At 40.5% G+C, this 15,720-nt stretch overlaps 1 protein-coding gene across 1 annotated transcript; it reads left to right on the top strand.

Moving 5' to 3' along the window:
- Nucleotides 1–12,225: 12,225 nt before the first annotated feature.
- npbwr2b (neuropeptides B/W receptor 2b) lies at nucleotides 12,226–14,612 on the top strand. Its single transcript, XM_084719919.1, has one exon. It carries the CDS (start codon nucleotides 12,294–12,296, stop codon nucleotides 13,299–13,301), a length of 1,008 nt encoding a protein of 335 aa, XP_084576045.1. The 5' UTR covers nucleotides 12,226–12,293; the 3' UTR covers nucleotides 13,302–14,612.
- Nucleotides 14,613–15,720: the final 1,108 nt, after the last annotated feature.

The following is a 15,720-nucleotide window of genomic DNA, read 5'->3' as shown; positions in this document are numbered from 1 at the left end:
ACACACACACACACACACACACACAGAAACACACACACACACACACACACACCAGTACAAAGGTTACAAAAACTACTTATACATTCATGTGACTTCACTGCACCTTGCCTATTCTTAAAGCCCATGTTGTCCTGCAAAAAAAAGAGGTTAGAACTTGATTGTGCATTACAGAGTTGAGGTTTTACAATAATCTTTACACTCGGAAACCAGGGGAACCAAAAATCAGAAAATCAAAAAGGCTTGGACCCCTTAAAGTATCTATAGTGAGTCAGTCATTGTTAGAGAAGTGTAATGCCAAATCGGTGCAGTACTATGAAGGAAATTTCTCTCAACAACCACTGATGATAAACAGTACACACATAACTATGGTCTAAGAACTGCCCCAAACTCTTGTCTTCATTTTTACAAAGTTCTTTCCAGGAATCTTTTGAGAAATGATTAGGCCATATGGGGCCAGTAGCATTACTCTTCTTCCCCTCTCTATCTACCTCCTCTTCTTTCACCAACCATCCTCTTCTTCATCTGATCGTGTCTACTTTGTGTTTATGTTTGGCAACTTTAAGGTGTGAAGATCCTTCTTTCTCTTCTAGTCTTAAATGAAAATCAGTTGTTTTTCATTGCTGATCTGATGCTCCCATGGGTAGGAGGAAAACTCACCATTAGTGCTTTTTTTCTAAGTTAAGGCAACTAAGGGCAGGTTCATATCTAATGGTCTGGTTCCTGAATCGAACCAATGATACATTGTTTCAATTTTCCAAATTTTGCCCTCGTCTTGAGTCAATAAAACAGTGAACATTTCATTTCCTATAAATCCTGCACAACAAAAGTCCAACATTCATGTGTAATTTAAAAGCTTTTGTATTGAAGCTGTTACAGTCTGTTCACTTAGTGGAACCACAGGCCAGACACAGACAAGGTGAGATTAAGAGAGTTTCTTGTAAAACTCGGAGGATAGATGAATGGAGCAGCTCTGTGGCTGAATTGCACGAGATTAACAGGCGAGCAGGCAGGCAGACACTGGCTAAATGCACACAGCAACTGGACATAAAACTAGCCAACCCTATCCAACTTTGCTTAAAACTGCTGACTGTAGTAGAGGCAATGATCCTGGAAGGACTGGCTGTTGAAGCAGGGCTCTTGTAGCATTTCTTGATTACAGACAGCTGAGCTGATCAGTGATGCAGGCCAGTTGTGTTTCACACCTTGTTTGTCCTGACTTTCTGACTGTTTAGTTTGATCTGGACCAAAATTACATGTGTGAAACATCCAAACAGACCACAGTTCAGAACAAAAAGCTGGACTGCAGTCCGGCAAAAAGAGGTGGTCTCAGTCTGGGTCAAACTGAACCATGATTCGGTTTGTTTCTGGTGTGAAAACATTTTTTGATTTTCATCAGCATACAATGGTACGCTTCCTGTCATTGGTTCAAATGGTGCTCACACCAGAAATGAATTGCTCCAGAGTTCACCTGACAACGGTCTGACACCACCCCTTCACGGCAGACCAGAGAAAGCTGGTTTTATCTGCATCAGAAGAGTCCAGCACACCAACCCAAAAGAACTGTACTGAGGAGATTAATGCTCCAGGATTCAGTTCAACCAAACTAAACAAGGTTGGTGGCAGCCGCGTCGCCAGACAGATTTCACTGGGGCACGTGCCCCAGTATTGATCTGCAGTGCCCCAGTAAAAATTTCACCAATAAAAAAAAATCACTTCAGAGTTTTAAGTCTACATAGCATAGACTACAGCGCAAATACTACTTAGTATGGTAATTCATTGCTACTGTATTCACTCCACATAAACAATGCGCACATGGCTCAGCCGCGTCGCCAGACAGATTTCACTGGGGCACGTGCCCCAGTATTGATCTGCAGTGCCCCAGTAAAAATTTCACCAATAAAAAAAAATCACTTCAGAGTTTTAAGTCTACATAGCATAGACTACAGCGCAAATACTACTTAGTATGGTAATTCATTGCTACTGTATTCACTCCACATAAACAATGCGCACATGGCTAATTAATATGGTAATTTATTCACGTGTAGCGACTTCGGCTGATAATACTTCCGTGTCAACTCGAAGTCGAGAGAGCGAGAGAGAGAGAGAGAGAGGGGGGGGGGGGCAGGCGATGAGAATCACTGCGTGAGGTAGGTAACGTTAGCCGACAACAACTTGTTAAATATATTATTTTGATTTTGATTTGACGCGAACTGTAACTCCTAGATGGATATCAGAAAGATATTCGCCCGCAGCAGGGATAAAGCAGCGAGGAATGAGAGAGGTAAGTGAAGTCCTAGCTAGCTAGGCAACATAAGTCTGTCTTAAGTTAATGCTAAGTTAGCTAACGTTATTCCAGGTATCAAGACAACCATATTAATTTGCTGTACGAGCTGTGGGGGGAATTTCCAGTGAGTTTCATCAGCATGAAACATAATGTTGGTTATGGTCTGCTGGTTCTGCATCAATGATGATTTTGAGTAAGCTTGTGTTAGTTGACAGATATAGCCTATGGATGGTGCAGTGGTTCTCAAATGGTCTATCTTCAGGAAGAAACATTTTTCCCTATCAACAAGTCCTGAGCCAAATTTTTAAACCATTCAAGTTTAATTAAGTTCAATTTGCAGATGTTTAGAAGTCTAGAGTAAAGTGCACAAGTAGGACAAATGCATTACCGCAGTACATTTCAGGTGGTTAATCAAAGATCTAGGCAACAACATAGTCTGATATGATTGAATAGTTTAAAGAACTATTTATGTTTTTTTATGATAAATAAGTGCTGAATATGTTTTTTTTTTCTCACGCACTTTGCGCACTCTCATGAATTCTTTGTGCCCCAGGTGTGCCCCAGTACAGTATTAGGTCTAGTGACGCCCCTGGTTGGTGGACCTGAATGCTGGTCTCTGAACACAAACATACTGTAGGTTTAAGTTGTGTTGTCAAACAGCAAATTCTGAGAGTGTAATTATGCACATTCATGAACCCAAGGAATACTATATTTACAGTATGTTTAGTGCATTTGAGTTTAGTTTGCATAGGATTGTGAGGGTGAAAGAAGCACTGGGATCGTAGGAAGGCAGTGGGAAAAGAACTGTGTGTGAGTGACAGGTTCAGAGTAAAGAAATAAAGAACTGCAGAGCTTAAACTAGAGGTTGTTGAGAGAAAAGTGTAAATCTCAAATATTGTGCTGAGGTGAGGGATCAGACTGTTTATGACTGGGGGCTTATAGAAGGTGAAGGGGGGGTGGCAAGAGGAGGATTAAGGAAGAAATCTTTACTGTACACCAAGTATGTGAAATGCTGGGACTGACTGCCCTCTCCATGAATCCAGATGAAAGTGATGATCCTTTGTTGATTTCATGCCATTTAATCCACTTTAGTGGTGAAGTGGAGAATGAGATTAAAGGGAAGAGGAAGGTTATGAGGAGGCTTCAGAAACCCCATGGGCAACTGACCCAAGAGTTATGAAGAAAATGGTTATAGTAAAAAGTAAAAAAAAAAAAAATCCTGCAAATGATGTGTATTTTTCACTGTTTAATTTTATAATAATGATGACAATTGGGATGTAGTGACATAGCACTGCCCGTAGCGACAAGCAGTCAGACAAACAGACATTACTACATGTCTGTGGTCCATCAAGAGTCATACCCCTTCCAGTGGACCACCATGGGAGCTAACATAAGAAAAAATATGAACTGTGGTCTATGGTGAGAGACAAATTATTTCTTGATCCTGTTAGAATTGCGCCGTAAATCAAACATAGGATATTTATTGATTTAAAATTTAAAAACAAGTCCAAATTGCAGATTGTTGTAAAACTCTTGAAGTTAAGACTGTAGATACGTAATTAGAAATACTACACACCCGGAGGTGGCGTAAGTGACGTCCTGACGTCTCAAAAAGCTAACATAAGTCCGTCCTTTTTGGTACCTCGGTGTTCTAAGCTTGTCTATGTTGAAAAGAAGATATCTGCTTGAAGACTTCTAAGAGCAACATATGGTACAGTCACATTTTAAGTTAGCTAACAATAAAAAACACTAGTAAACTAGCTAGCTAGTATATAAATCCTAAGCTGGCTAGTTGTATCTGATAGGTAATATTAGCAAAACTCTATCAAACCAGTTAGCTATTCTACATCAATCATTAGGTAAATAGTTAGCTTCTCTTTTGCTAACATTAGAGAACGAGAACGAAGAGTCGGGTCAAATTTTTGTATTTAATTTGTGCTAGTTGATGTCAAAACTAACTAAAATAAATATGATGCAATCATAGGGGTGGGTGATATAGCCCTAAAATAATTTCTATTATTTCTGTGATAAAGAATATTCTTGACATGACAAAATATCAAAAAATATGATTTGTTTGGAACTCCAAATGTCTTTTGAGCTCTCTTTGAGCTCTCACTTAACTGGTTGCCTCAGCTTGAAGTGTTGAAACTAGTTTGTTGTATTTCCCCTTTTTATTCTTAAAGTCTTGTTGCACCTCTTACATATTACCATGGTTTATTGCACAGCTGATCTTTTGTAGCCAAACCACCTCAACACTATAGAAATTGTTCCCTTTTTTGTAACTGTTACTATTGCAAATGATACGATATGGCACACCCCTAAATCAAAGCTATGACAATGATAGACAGAGTGGAAAAACTGAAAACTGTCATGCTTGCAGGCTGGGGATGGTAATGTCACTCTGTCAGTCATTTTCATGGAGAGATGATCTGCTGGTTCACCGCTTTAGTCTAGAATGACATATCTCAACTATAAATAAGTCTTGGATGAACCTTTAGATTTTCCTTCAGTGCTGGTGGCAGGTCTAAGTTTTGACTTATCCTGTGAAATAATTCATTGTGTACTGCAGTATTTCCCAGTCCTGGTCCTCTGGGTCCACTGCCCCCCTGCTCCCTGAACAGGTCGTTATCATGCTTCTGCAGAGGCTTCAGGATGAGCTGATCATATCAATCAGGTGTGTTGGAGCAGGGGGGCACCTAAACATGCAGGGCAGTGGACCCCGAGGATCAGGATTCGGAAACGCTGGTCTGCTTCCCCAGTGCCTCATGATCCTCTACCTTTTCCTTCAGCTGAGCATAGCCCAGTGAAGGGTGCTTTGACTCACTGTAAAAGAAAACATCATTGTGAGGCAGAAACATCTCTAAAAACACCTTGTTAAAACTTTTAAAGTTGCTTACAGTGATTCAGAGCAGACACACAAGGCAATTTTCCAAGCAATTTAAGGTAAATTTCTCCTTAAGATACTGACACAATGAGACAAAACAGTAACTGTGCAAGACAAGACCTTAAAAGAAAAGACGAGAGAACTAGAAAAGAGGGCGTTTTGCTCAGTGTGAAATGAAGCAACCATCCTATGAACGCTCATTTTCAGGATGTCATCTGCTGTGATGAAAAATGAAAGAGGAGGGAAAACGAACAAAAGAATGAGACAAGAACATGAGTGACACAGTGAGGAAGGCAATTTCATTTTTGGAGTGAGACACATGGTCTGCTGGAGTCTTCCAAACACAGTCAACCCAGACCGTCTTTCAGATTGTAAAGAGCCACCAAGTCTGAAACTGTCTGCAAACCGTGCACTCGTGTGTTAGACAGTTTCTTTAATAAAGCATGTCATAGTGTACGTGTTAAAAGTTTTAGATTTGCACAGAAGGCGTCAAAGTGTCACTTACCCACTCCTGTTTTTTTGATTATATAACTTTGCTACCTAACACACTTTTGGAAAAGTGGAGGCTTTCACTGAAACACTCACACATTTTTTCAAGTGGTCAAGATGAATTTGGGTTTTAAAAATGGGTAGTCTACATCGTACACCATAATAACACTGTGAGTATTACTAGCTAACCTGCCATATGTCCTCAACTCTACGTTGCATAGCATGTGCGTTTGTGTACAGGACCATTTTACTAACCTGCAACTACATCTTTTAACATTTTATCAAGATCAGCAGAATGACGGTTGTGCTTTATTTGTGTCGACAAAAGATGGTTGGGGTCAGTAATGCTTAGCTGTGTTGCTTGCATGACTCTTGCCAAGAAGGTGTTTGTTTTTGTTGCTGCTGTGATATTGTACTGATGTTCTTCTGTTTCTTGCAGCTTTGCATGGCTTGTGTTCTGTCAGCAACTGTAACTGCCACTCAGGCTTCCATGTTGCAGCCAGCTTCCATGTTCAAACAGCTATCCACATCCACTGTGATTAAAGCCACTCATCACTGTCTGCCCTTAGCTGTTCTGGACCCTCCTCTCAGTTGGCCATATATCCCACAAGCAGCAAATATATCTCCTCAGCCAAGTTCTAAAATCCTTCAAGGCAAGGATGTTAATTTAGTGAGTCTCTTTCTGCCAGTGCAATGAGGTTGTCACCGCTGAACATCACTGTCATTTTCAGGTCTACAGTTCCCCAGTTGAACAGATTTATCCATCTGCCCCATCTACCCTGAAAGGACTCTGCTCTGTCTACCTGGACAGAAGACAAAAAGTAGATTCCTACCTGGAACTGATTGGTGACCTTAACCTCAAACACAGGAAGAATATTCTACCAGTATCAAAGCCTTCTCCAGCAAAGCTGTGCTCTACAGTGCTCTATCAAACTTTCACCTATACTAGCCTGGATACCAAATTATTGATGAGGCACCCAAGTTGTTTTCCGCCACTTCTGCAGGATTACAGGTGACATCGGCCCCCTTTGCCCTGCTGTGCCGTTCCAGTCTTCCCCCTCTGGGGGCCTCTTCTCTGGTGCAGTCTCAGCCTCTTCACTGACAAAGGTTATCAGGTGCAGCGTTTCAATAATGTGCCAATTTGCAATAACTTTAATGAAAACGTCTGTTTATTCCCTGACTGCAATTTTCCTCAAATTTACAGCGACTGGAAAAATGCTCAGCTTCAGTCAGTCTGCCCCCTGGCACTTCACCCGCCCCCGAGCCCTTCGTGGCAAGAAAACTAATGTGGCACAAAGACATTCTGAAAAATCATCCCTCCACTGCAATAAATGTTCAATCTTTGGCAGCAAAATTGTCTTCTCATCCTGATTCCCTGTTTGCTTATAATTTTCTCACAGGCCTTTCTCAGGGATTTCGGATCGGGTCCGCGTTTCAGTCTGCAGTTAAAGAGCCAGATACGGTTTTCCAGTTGGCAGAGACAGAGGTCAACAGAGGTTATGTAATTGGCCCATTCCAGTCCTCTCTGTTTTCACACAAGCCTAATAGATGTAGCCATAAGGAAGTACTCCAGGAAGAAAGAATGCATCTTTGATCTGTCTGCACATCGCTCTGGTCCCTTCTCAAGCATTAATAGTCTCATTTGACCGCTCCAAAACCTTGGCTTTTGATTAGAACTTGCCCTCAATTATAATTAAACCAACTATCCCCTCAGCATAATTCAGCGCACTCATTTAGGACAGATTGTGCTACTATTTTTTCTGCTGCATCAAACCTTACTTTCTTTTTGTAATTGCAGATTTTCATTTCTCTTTGGTTGTCAGACCTTAATTTATGTCTCTTATTGGCCTTAATTTCTGTTTAGTCTTATGACATTTTATTTTATCGCCAGTCTGGTTGTCGCGGCAGACTTCAGAACTTTTTTTTTCCCTTTTCCATTTTATTAATTAACATCTATTTGGTGTTATGACTTTATTTCAGTTTAGTCCCTGATGAGCCTTTATTGTGCTGTACAAGCCAACCTTATATTTATGGTGGTTAGATCTCATTTTGTTCTGGTATTCAGCTCACATTTTTTAATCAAATCTCTCGCATTCATATTTGCTACTCCCCATAATTTGTCATTCAGGCCTATTGTGACCTCATTATGTATTTATTGAACATCATTCATTTCTGTCTATTTTTTTCATTGTCTATCTTGCTTGCTAAAATGCAGCAAAATGAAAAAAGATTTTGCTGGAAGAAGTAGCAGGCAGACAGTTAGTTTGTGATGCGGTGTAGTTGCCATATACAACAAATCCAGCAGAGGGCGGCAAACACCACACACAATGATGGCAGAATAATATTTTTTTCTAGAGTTTTCTTTACTTAAACTTGTATTAAACAGTGAATAATTCCCATTTACTCTGTTACTTTGTTTGGATAACTTATACTTCAGTTTGTGTTTGATAAAAAGAAGATTCATATAGATCATTACACCTCTTGATATCAGTCGTATTTCTGTTTCAGTACCACACACATAGTTACATATAGCTTAGATCACCAGTTATATTATCTCTGTGAACCAACATAGCTCTATCTGTGCTGCACTAGTGGAAGTAGCTTTAAAAACGAAGATCCAAGTGTCTGAAAATTGTTTTCTAACAGAGTTGGGGATGGGCGCAATTTCAGTCCTTTGCAGATCCTCCCATACGCTACGAAAGTTCGCCTTGAAAAAGGCAGCGCTGTCAAGCTAACACCATCTGTCTTGAAGGTTTCATCTCAAGTAAGATATGGGTTACCGTCCTGAAAACAGCAAAATAGCGTCATCCAATCAGATTGTTTTTGTCGTTGTCTCTAGGCAGACAAAGGTTGCGGCTGGTTCACTCACTGGTTAGGACTTAAACACACAGGCTGTTCTTCTGTCCCAGTGATAGGTTAATTCACCTGTCACTTTCTAAACTAACATCGGTACTTTAAATGTTATATTTAAATATTATATTTGATTTATTTAATTTAATTATAAGGCTATTCTCTTCTAATTCTAATTTCAACCTCATTTTCTATCAACTTTGATTCAGCAAAGAAAGGGATCGGTATATATCAAGTAGTTTGTTTCTTTTTATTCTTTTCTTTCTTTGTGTGGGTTCCCTGTTTTAATTATGCCATCATCATCCCCTTGAAATATATTTATATATATCCTATAACACAATGGGGTCTAATCACCAGAGAATATTCACTTGTAAAATATAAATATTTGTTAACTCAGAATGAAGTCTCTCCTGATTGAAATGAAGCTCAGTGCAAGTTCAATCAGGAAGACTATCTCGGTGTTTCATTCATTCACAGTCCCCCATCTCTCTCTCTCTTTCACTTATCTCGCCTCTACTTAATCACCTGATTACGGGTGTTCCAATCAAACTTTATTTCTCGTCTCCTCTCTGCTGCTGTTAGCTTTCATTTTACGCCATAGTTGCAGCCCTCCTCCACCTCCACTTAATCAAATCCAGTGCCAGCTCAAGCTCGTCCAAGTTCCCCTCGTCATGTCCAGAGAAAAATGTTAGGGTAGAAAATAAAGTTTTTTACTATGGATGTTTGGTGAAACCTGGGAGTCGTGAAGGTAATTTTACCGAAGAAATTAACCTGCACTGATGGCACCTGCTATATAATTTGAGGTAAATGAGCATTATTAAAATGATGGTGGTGGTGTGAAATGCGTTTTAATAATGTGGGTAGATTTCACAGGTTGGTGGTTTTAGGTATATAGCGACCCCTGGCAGTTCTAGTGTTATCAGAGCTTCTTCACTGCAAACAGCTGCCGGCTGTGGCTAAAAACAAGTCTTATGAGAGCAAAGCTGCGGACCACAAAACCAAAAGCATGCATTACAATGCGCTGTAGTGTTTAGAGGAACTGCAGAGTAAGGTAATAAATCTCTGGTTTCATCACTATAATTGTAAATGTAATATGGTGAATAAAATACAATATAAAAAATATTGATCTGAGTGATTTTAAAGAAACCATTGAGTTTGAACTGCACTTTAAAATAAGTTGCTTTACAGTTAATGAGAAAATAAACACTTAACACTTACACTAAAATACAAAGAGCATTCATATCACTCATATCACCCTCCCTGTCCAAGTGTGTAAGACAGGGGTTCTCAATTTGTTTTTTGCGTAGGAGCCACTTTTACAAAATAACAGGGGACCAGGGGTGCAGTTGACCCTTTGCTAAGCCCTGCCTTCAAAAAGCAACTGTCCAATCATCGGATGGCTAGAGCTGTCAAGCTTTCCATTTCTCTACATGATGAAGCGGTTTGCAGGAGGCTCTGAGAAGAGCGATACTCTGTGTTTCATGAATCTGGATGGTGTCCTTTTTTTGCAGTCTCTCAATTACACAAGAGCACAAGTGTGGGGATTGGATTAAACTTTCTCTTTATGTGCTCTAATGTAAGCTGCAAATGTTAGCATGTCTGGCTAACTAATGCTAGCTCACTAGCTGCAGTAACATCATATCATGTACGCAGCTTCAAAGAAAAAAAAAGGTGGTCAGTGACTGCAACACAAAGAGGGGGTCAAAGGTCAGAGTCTTACAGAGATGGTCCTACTACTACTGCATGTGAAGTAGGTAATCACCAATTTAAATTAATGAGAATATTTAGCATAAATACTGTGTATAGTATTGTGTGTATAGTAAAAACTGTGTTGACTTTATCCTGTTTCAAAGTGATGAACTAGGCAATCATTAATCAAAAACTTTTATATATATATATATATATATATATAGATAGATAGATAGATAGATAGATAGATAGATAGATAGATAGAAACACTTTCCTCCCACCAGCCTCAATTTGCCAACAAACTTAGGACAGGTTGATTGACAGCTGGTCTCTGGAGAGAACAGTGCTGAAATCCCACAGTGACATAAAAAAGTATAACTTTAAGGAAAAAAAAAAGATTGACGTGAGGACACGACCCTCACAGACCCCCCATGATTGACAGGGGGATCTGGGAATGACGTCAGCCAGTGGCGCTGCCTTCGAGGAGAGAGAGAGAGAGAGAGAGAGAGAGAGAGAGAGAGAGAGAGAGAGAGAGAGAGAGAGAGAGAGAGAGAGGGGAGCAGAGGCTGGAGAGCGTCTCCCTCAGAGGTGAGACCGGAGGAAAGAGACTTTACCAGGGACACAGAGAAGGGTAAACCCGCCTGAACTCTCTTTATGCACTCTAATATCTGTGAAATACTTTGTTGAAATACATTTTATTTTAAGTTTTGAATTGATTATACAGGAGGGCATTTCAGTTTACATCTAAAAGTAGTTTATATATGAAAATGATTACAAACGGACAGGACATTTTAAGATACATAGTGATTCTTTTTCACTCTGTGCGTTTTTAACTTTTGCCCCACATTATTATTGTGCATGAATTATGAAATCAAGGCGAGGGACTGACTATAATAACAGGAAATACTTTATGCATGGCTTGATCACGCTACTTTATTAGTTAAAAGTTTTGTTTTTGGTGCGTATTCACTTAGAAACGGAAAAAAACGTTAAAAGATAAAAGATCCAGTTTTGCCTGTCGAATCCTGACACCTGCACTTTGTGTGTATTCATCATCTCAGGCTGTTCTCAGTCAAAGCTGCACCTGCTGTCTGTTTAAGTACATTCACTCTGTCTCCAGTCATGTTTAAAACGTGTGCATGCGACTGACTGATGTGCCCATCTCTCTGTTGTCCAGATATCGGGAGGCGCCACTCGTGCGTAAAAGCCTGGCACTGTTTCCAGAGCGCACAGGAAGCGCGGAGAGGATACAGCACCACCCGAGACCATAAATAACGATCGTAAACCGCATCGTGGACACGCTCAACCTTTTAAAATCCTCATTTTACACCGGAGGAGGAGAGAGTCGGAGAAGGAGGGGAAAGGATATATTGTGAGAGGACAAACGCAACATCAGCAGGATGTGATTTTCACGCCGACTTCGTGGAGGAAAAGTAAAATCATCGGACACGTAGTTTATCTCCACTCTGGTCCGTTTCTTCAAAGACCTGGAAATGGAAAAAACAAGCCTGAAATTAAGTTAATATTGGACCGTGAGCATGGAGAAGGGAGACTGGAGCGTTTTCACATCAAGATCACTGAACAGATTTTACCGCGGACTAGCTCTCTGAGAGTGAGAAATTCATCTGAGAAGATTATTATTCATGCATATGATTTCCTTCCATCACTCTGGACGTGTCAGTACAGTAAGTAAGTGCATAGGAACAGTTCACGTAATATCTACATTTTCTTTCGTTTTTTTCCCCACCAGAAACTGAAACAGTGAAATTACTGACCCTAACTTAACCACTTGACCTGATGTTAACCTTATCACCGACCTGATGGTGGTCCCTGGACCTCAGATTGGGAACTGTTGCTGTGACTACTGCTCTCCTCTCTGTTGTGTGCTTGTGGTCAGAGGCTGAGCTACTCTCTAGTGATGTAATAGAGGGTAATCCCACCTTTACTTGACCTTTTTTGGAGGGGCAGAACTGTGCTTAGACAAGTTTTTAGACATCTTCAGTCTCTCAAAGACACAGAAGTTTCAATAAAGAATAATTTATTTAAAGTCAGTGGATAGTTTTTTCAGTTTGCAAACTTCCATCTCTCTCTTCAAACATGGAGAATGTGTCGATCCCCGGCGGGCAACCGCCAGTCTGCAATGACTCTGTGGACTACTACTCCCTCACAGGGAACCACACTGACCCGTACTGCACTCCTCCATCCCCTGATTTTTACATCATTTTGCCGGTCATCTACTCTGTAATCTGCGCAGTGGGACTGACGGGCAACACAGCTGTCATCTACGTGATCCTCAAAGCCCCCAAGATGAAAACAGTCACCAATATGTTCATCCTGAACTTGGCCATCGCCGATGATTTGTTCACTTTAGTGCTGCCAATCAACATAGCCGAACACTTGTTGCACTACTGGCCTTTCGGTGAGGTTTTGTGCAAAGTCATCCTAAGTATAGACCACTACAACATCTTCTCCAGTATCTATTTCCTGACAGTTATGAGCATTGATCGCTATCTGGTCGTTTTGGCCACGGTGAGGTCCAAGCGCATGCCTTACCGCACCTACCGGGCTGCCAAAATAATCTCACTGTGTGTCTGGATCCTTGTTATCCTCATCGTCATGCCTTTCACCGTTTTTGCTGACGTCTACGTCATCCCATTTAATGGGAATGAGGGGAGGAAGAGCTGCGGGCTCAGCTTCCCCAGCCCTGAGAATCTGTGGTTCAAAGCGAGCCGGATCTACACGCTCATCCTGGGCTTCGCCATCCCGGTCTCGACCATCTGCATCTTATACACCATGATGCTCTACAAGCTGAGGAACATGCGGCTGAACAGCAACGCCAAGGCGCTGGACAAGGCCAAGAAAAAAGTCACCATCATGGTGTTCATCGTCTTGGCTGTGTGCTTGTTCTGCTGGACGCCGTTCCATCTCAGCACCATCGTGGCTCTGACGACGGACCTGAGGACCACGCCGCTGCTGATCGGGATTTCCTACTTCATCACCAGCCTGAGCTACGCCAACTCCTGCCTCAATCCGTTCCTCTACGCCTTCCTGGACGACAGCTTCAGAAAAGCCTTCAAGAAGATGTTGGAATGCAGACCGGCCTGAATGTACGATGGTACAACAGTTACTGAGTGAGGACAGACTGTGATGGAAAAAAAGGGGTTGGGGAGACTTAAACTTCAGGTTCATATCTGAATTCTTCTGATTTTATTTGATTGCCTAGTGCAGCTTTAATGCACCAAACAATTTTGCACATTGCACATCTTTTATTTATCATTGATATACAGAAAACATTACATTTTGCCTCTCATGAGGGACAGAACAGTTTTCTTTGTCTCAACTGGACTGTTTTGTTTACAGAATTTGCCTAGTGCAGCTTTTAATGGCTCTGAGAGCACAGTGAGAATATTGTAGGCGGAAAGAAATGGGCAATATTGCTTGCAACAGGGAATGATAACAGTGACATACAGGACAATAATGGCATTAAAAGAAACAGTGTGTTATACTGTAACTGTCGGCAGGATTGCCATATCATCATTGTGTCTGAGGAACTGGCCATGAAATTGGATTGTTTCCCAGGTGAAAAGTGCAAATTGAGTTTTAAGACCTTTTTTCCATGATGGTAAAAGATCCAATTATGAGTCAGTGAGTCGCCGTGGTCGCTGCAGACTGTTCTGACCTTCTCTGGACTCCGTCTGAACTCGGTGGACCGAGGAACGCCTCTGAGCGGTCGAACATCTGCTGCGTGGAGGAAATACAGTCCAACAAAGCATCACCGATTTGCATGCTGTCAATCAAATCAACGCCATGAGAACAGTCGGGGTTGGAGGGTAACGGGATGCACGCCAGTGAGATGACAGGTGTTTGGTTACAAATCGTTCATTGTTGCCCATCACAAAATCTTAAGGGAAAAAAAGTTTTTACAATCAAAACTGGCTTGTATGATCATGTATGCAAACACTTAACCTGCCTTTAAAATCTCAATGGAATTGAATGATAGATTTTGTGGAGTTCTATTTTTCAGGTCAGAGAATATGATCCAAACAACGAAAAGGTTGAATTATAAAGTTGTTAAATGTTTGGATGAAGAATGTCTCCGGCACACAATTTTCGAATGTATATGTACCATGTAAGACGAGATAAAGGAACCTTACCAACCCTGACAACAGTACTGTAGGCCTGTTATGAGACAGGCATGGGACAGGAGGGCTATGTAAAATGTAATCTGTGTTTCTCTTCACGTCTATTTTTTTTTTGTGAGCTTTTGTCGCCCCCTGTTGTTAAGAGGGCAGTGTTACCAGAAAACGCAGCCAGAGCCGTTTGCAGACTTCTGAGGGGAGTTACACACAGCAGTTTTCTCACAGCTTCTTTCTTTGTCTTCGACATGTACATTTATAAAGATTATGTGCAATTTAACCTCGCTTAACCTTTTTTGTGGGAAAAAAAAAGGATCTTTAGGGATCAGAAATGCCTCAGTCATACTGTGCAAATTTAGCATCCGTCTCCATTTAGTGTTCTTGAGTTACAGTTCAGTTTGTTTTGTACCGTGAAGATGGTATGATGGTATTGTGTGCACAGAGAGCAGAAAAAACAGAGGGGTTTAAATTATATTACCTATCAAAGAAGGCATGTGTAGGTAAAATGACAAGAAACTTTGATAAGACATGTATTTATTATTTGTACTCCTGTATTGCATCCACTTGAAAACAGTTTCCTCAATTTTGATCTTTTCCTGAAAAAAATATATCATGAATTCAGAAATACAGCCAATTTTTTTTTCATGTGAATGCAATAGGCGTCAGTGTCATTCATAAAATAATTATTTAAAGGAGCAATATGTAAATATATGTTCAAATAGTGAGTTGGAGCAATAGACGGTATATGTAATAGGTCAAATCCCTATTTTATGTACGATCTGTGGTTGAATCGACATTATATTTGTACACATTATATAACGTTATACTTTGATACTGACGAGTGACGATGAGTCCCACACTTTAAGTTAAACAGCTGTTTATAACTTTCAGTCATCTGTCTATGTAAAACTAAGCCTGTTATCCTGAAAACCACTTCTCTGAAAATTCACACTCTGCAGCTGGAGTTCAGGGACCTGCTTTACCGCCTGCCAAACTCCATTAACACATTGCTCAGTTTCCTCATTATAGACATCTACTCCTTCTGAAAGATTATTAATGATTTCTTATGACTCACAAACAGTCACTTACTCACTTGGCCAACATTCGGCATTAATATGAACTCTAATAAATGTGAAACAGGCAAACAAAAACAGATCTTCCAGAACAGAGAAGAAATTTCAAAAGAAGCCAATTTGGCACATTTCCTTAATCTCTGATGACATATCATGGTCATTTTTATAATTTAGTCTAGTAAATATATTGCAGGTTTCTCCTTTAATATTTTGTATTTATTTATTTTGCCTTCATTAGTATTTTATGTGTTTGGAGTTTCCTCAAAGTGCTTGAAAGCTGCACACAAAAGAATGTCATACTACAAAAAGAAGAAA

This window comes from Lutjanus erythropterus, chromosome 6 (assembly GCF_056507025.1).
Source record: "Lutjanus erythropterus isolate fLutEry1 chromosome 6, fLutEry1.hap2, whole genome shotgun sequence".
Classification (NCBI taxonomy): domain Eukaryota; kingdom Metazoa; phylum Chordata; class Actinopteri; order Lutjaniformes; family Lutjanidae; genus Lutjanus; species Lutjanus erythropterus.
The sequence above is the reverse complement of the archived record's forward strand: the minus strand, read 5'-3'. Positions and strand labels throughout refer to the sequence as shown.

Bases quoted from the DNA above. Each gene is read 5' to 3' on its own strand.
- npbwr2b (XM_084719919.1), top strand. From the start codon at position 12,294: ATGGAGAATGTGTCGATCCCCGGCGGGCAACCGCCAGTCTGCAATGAC.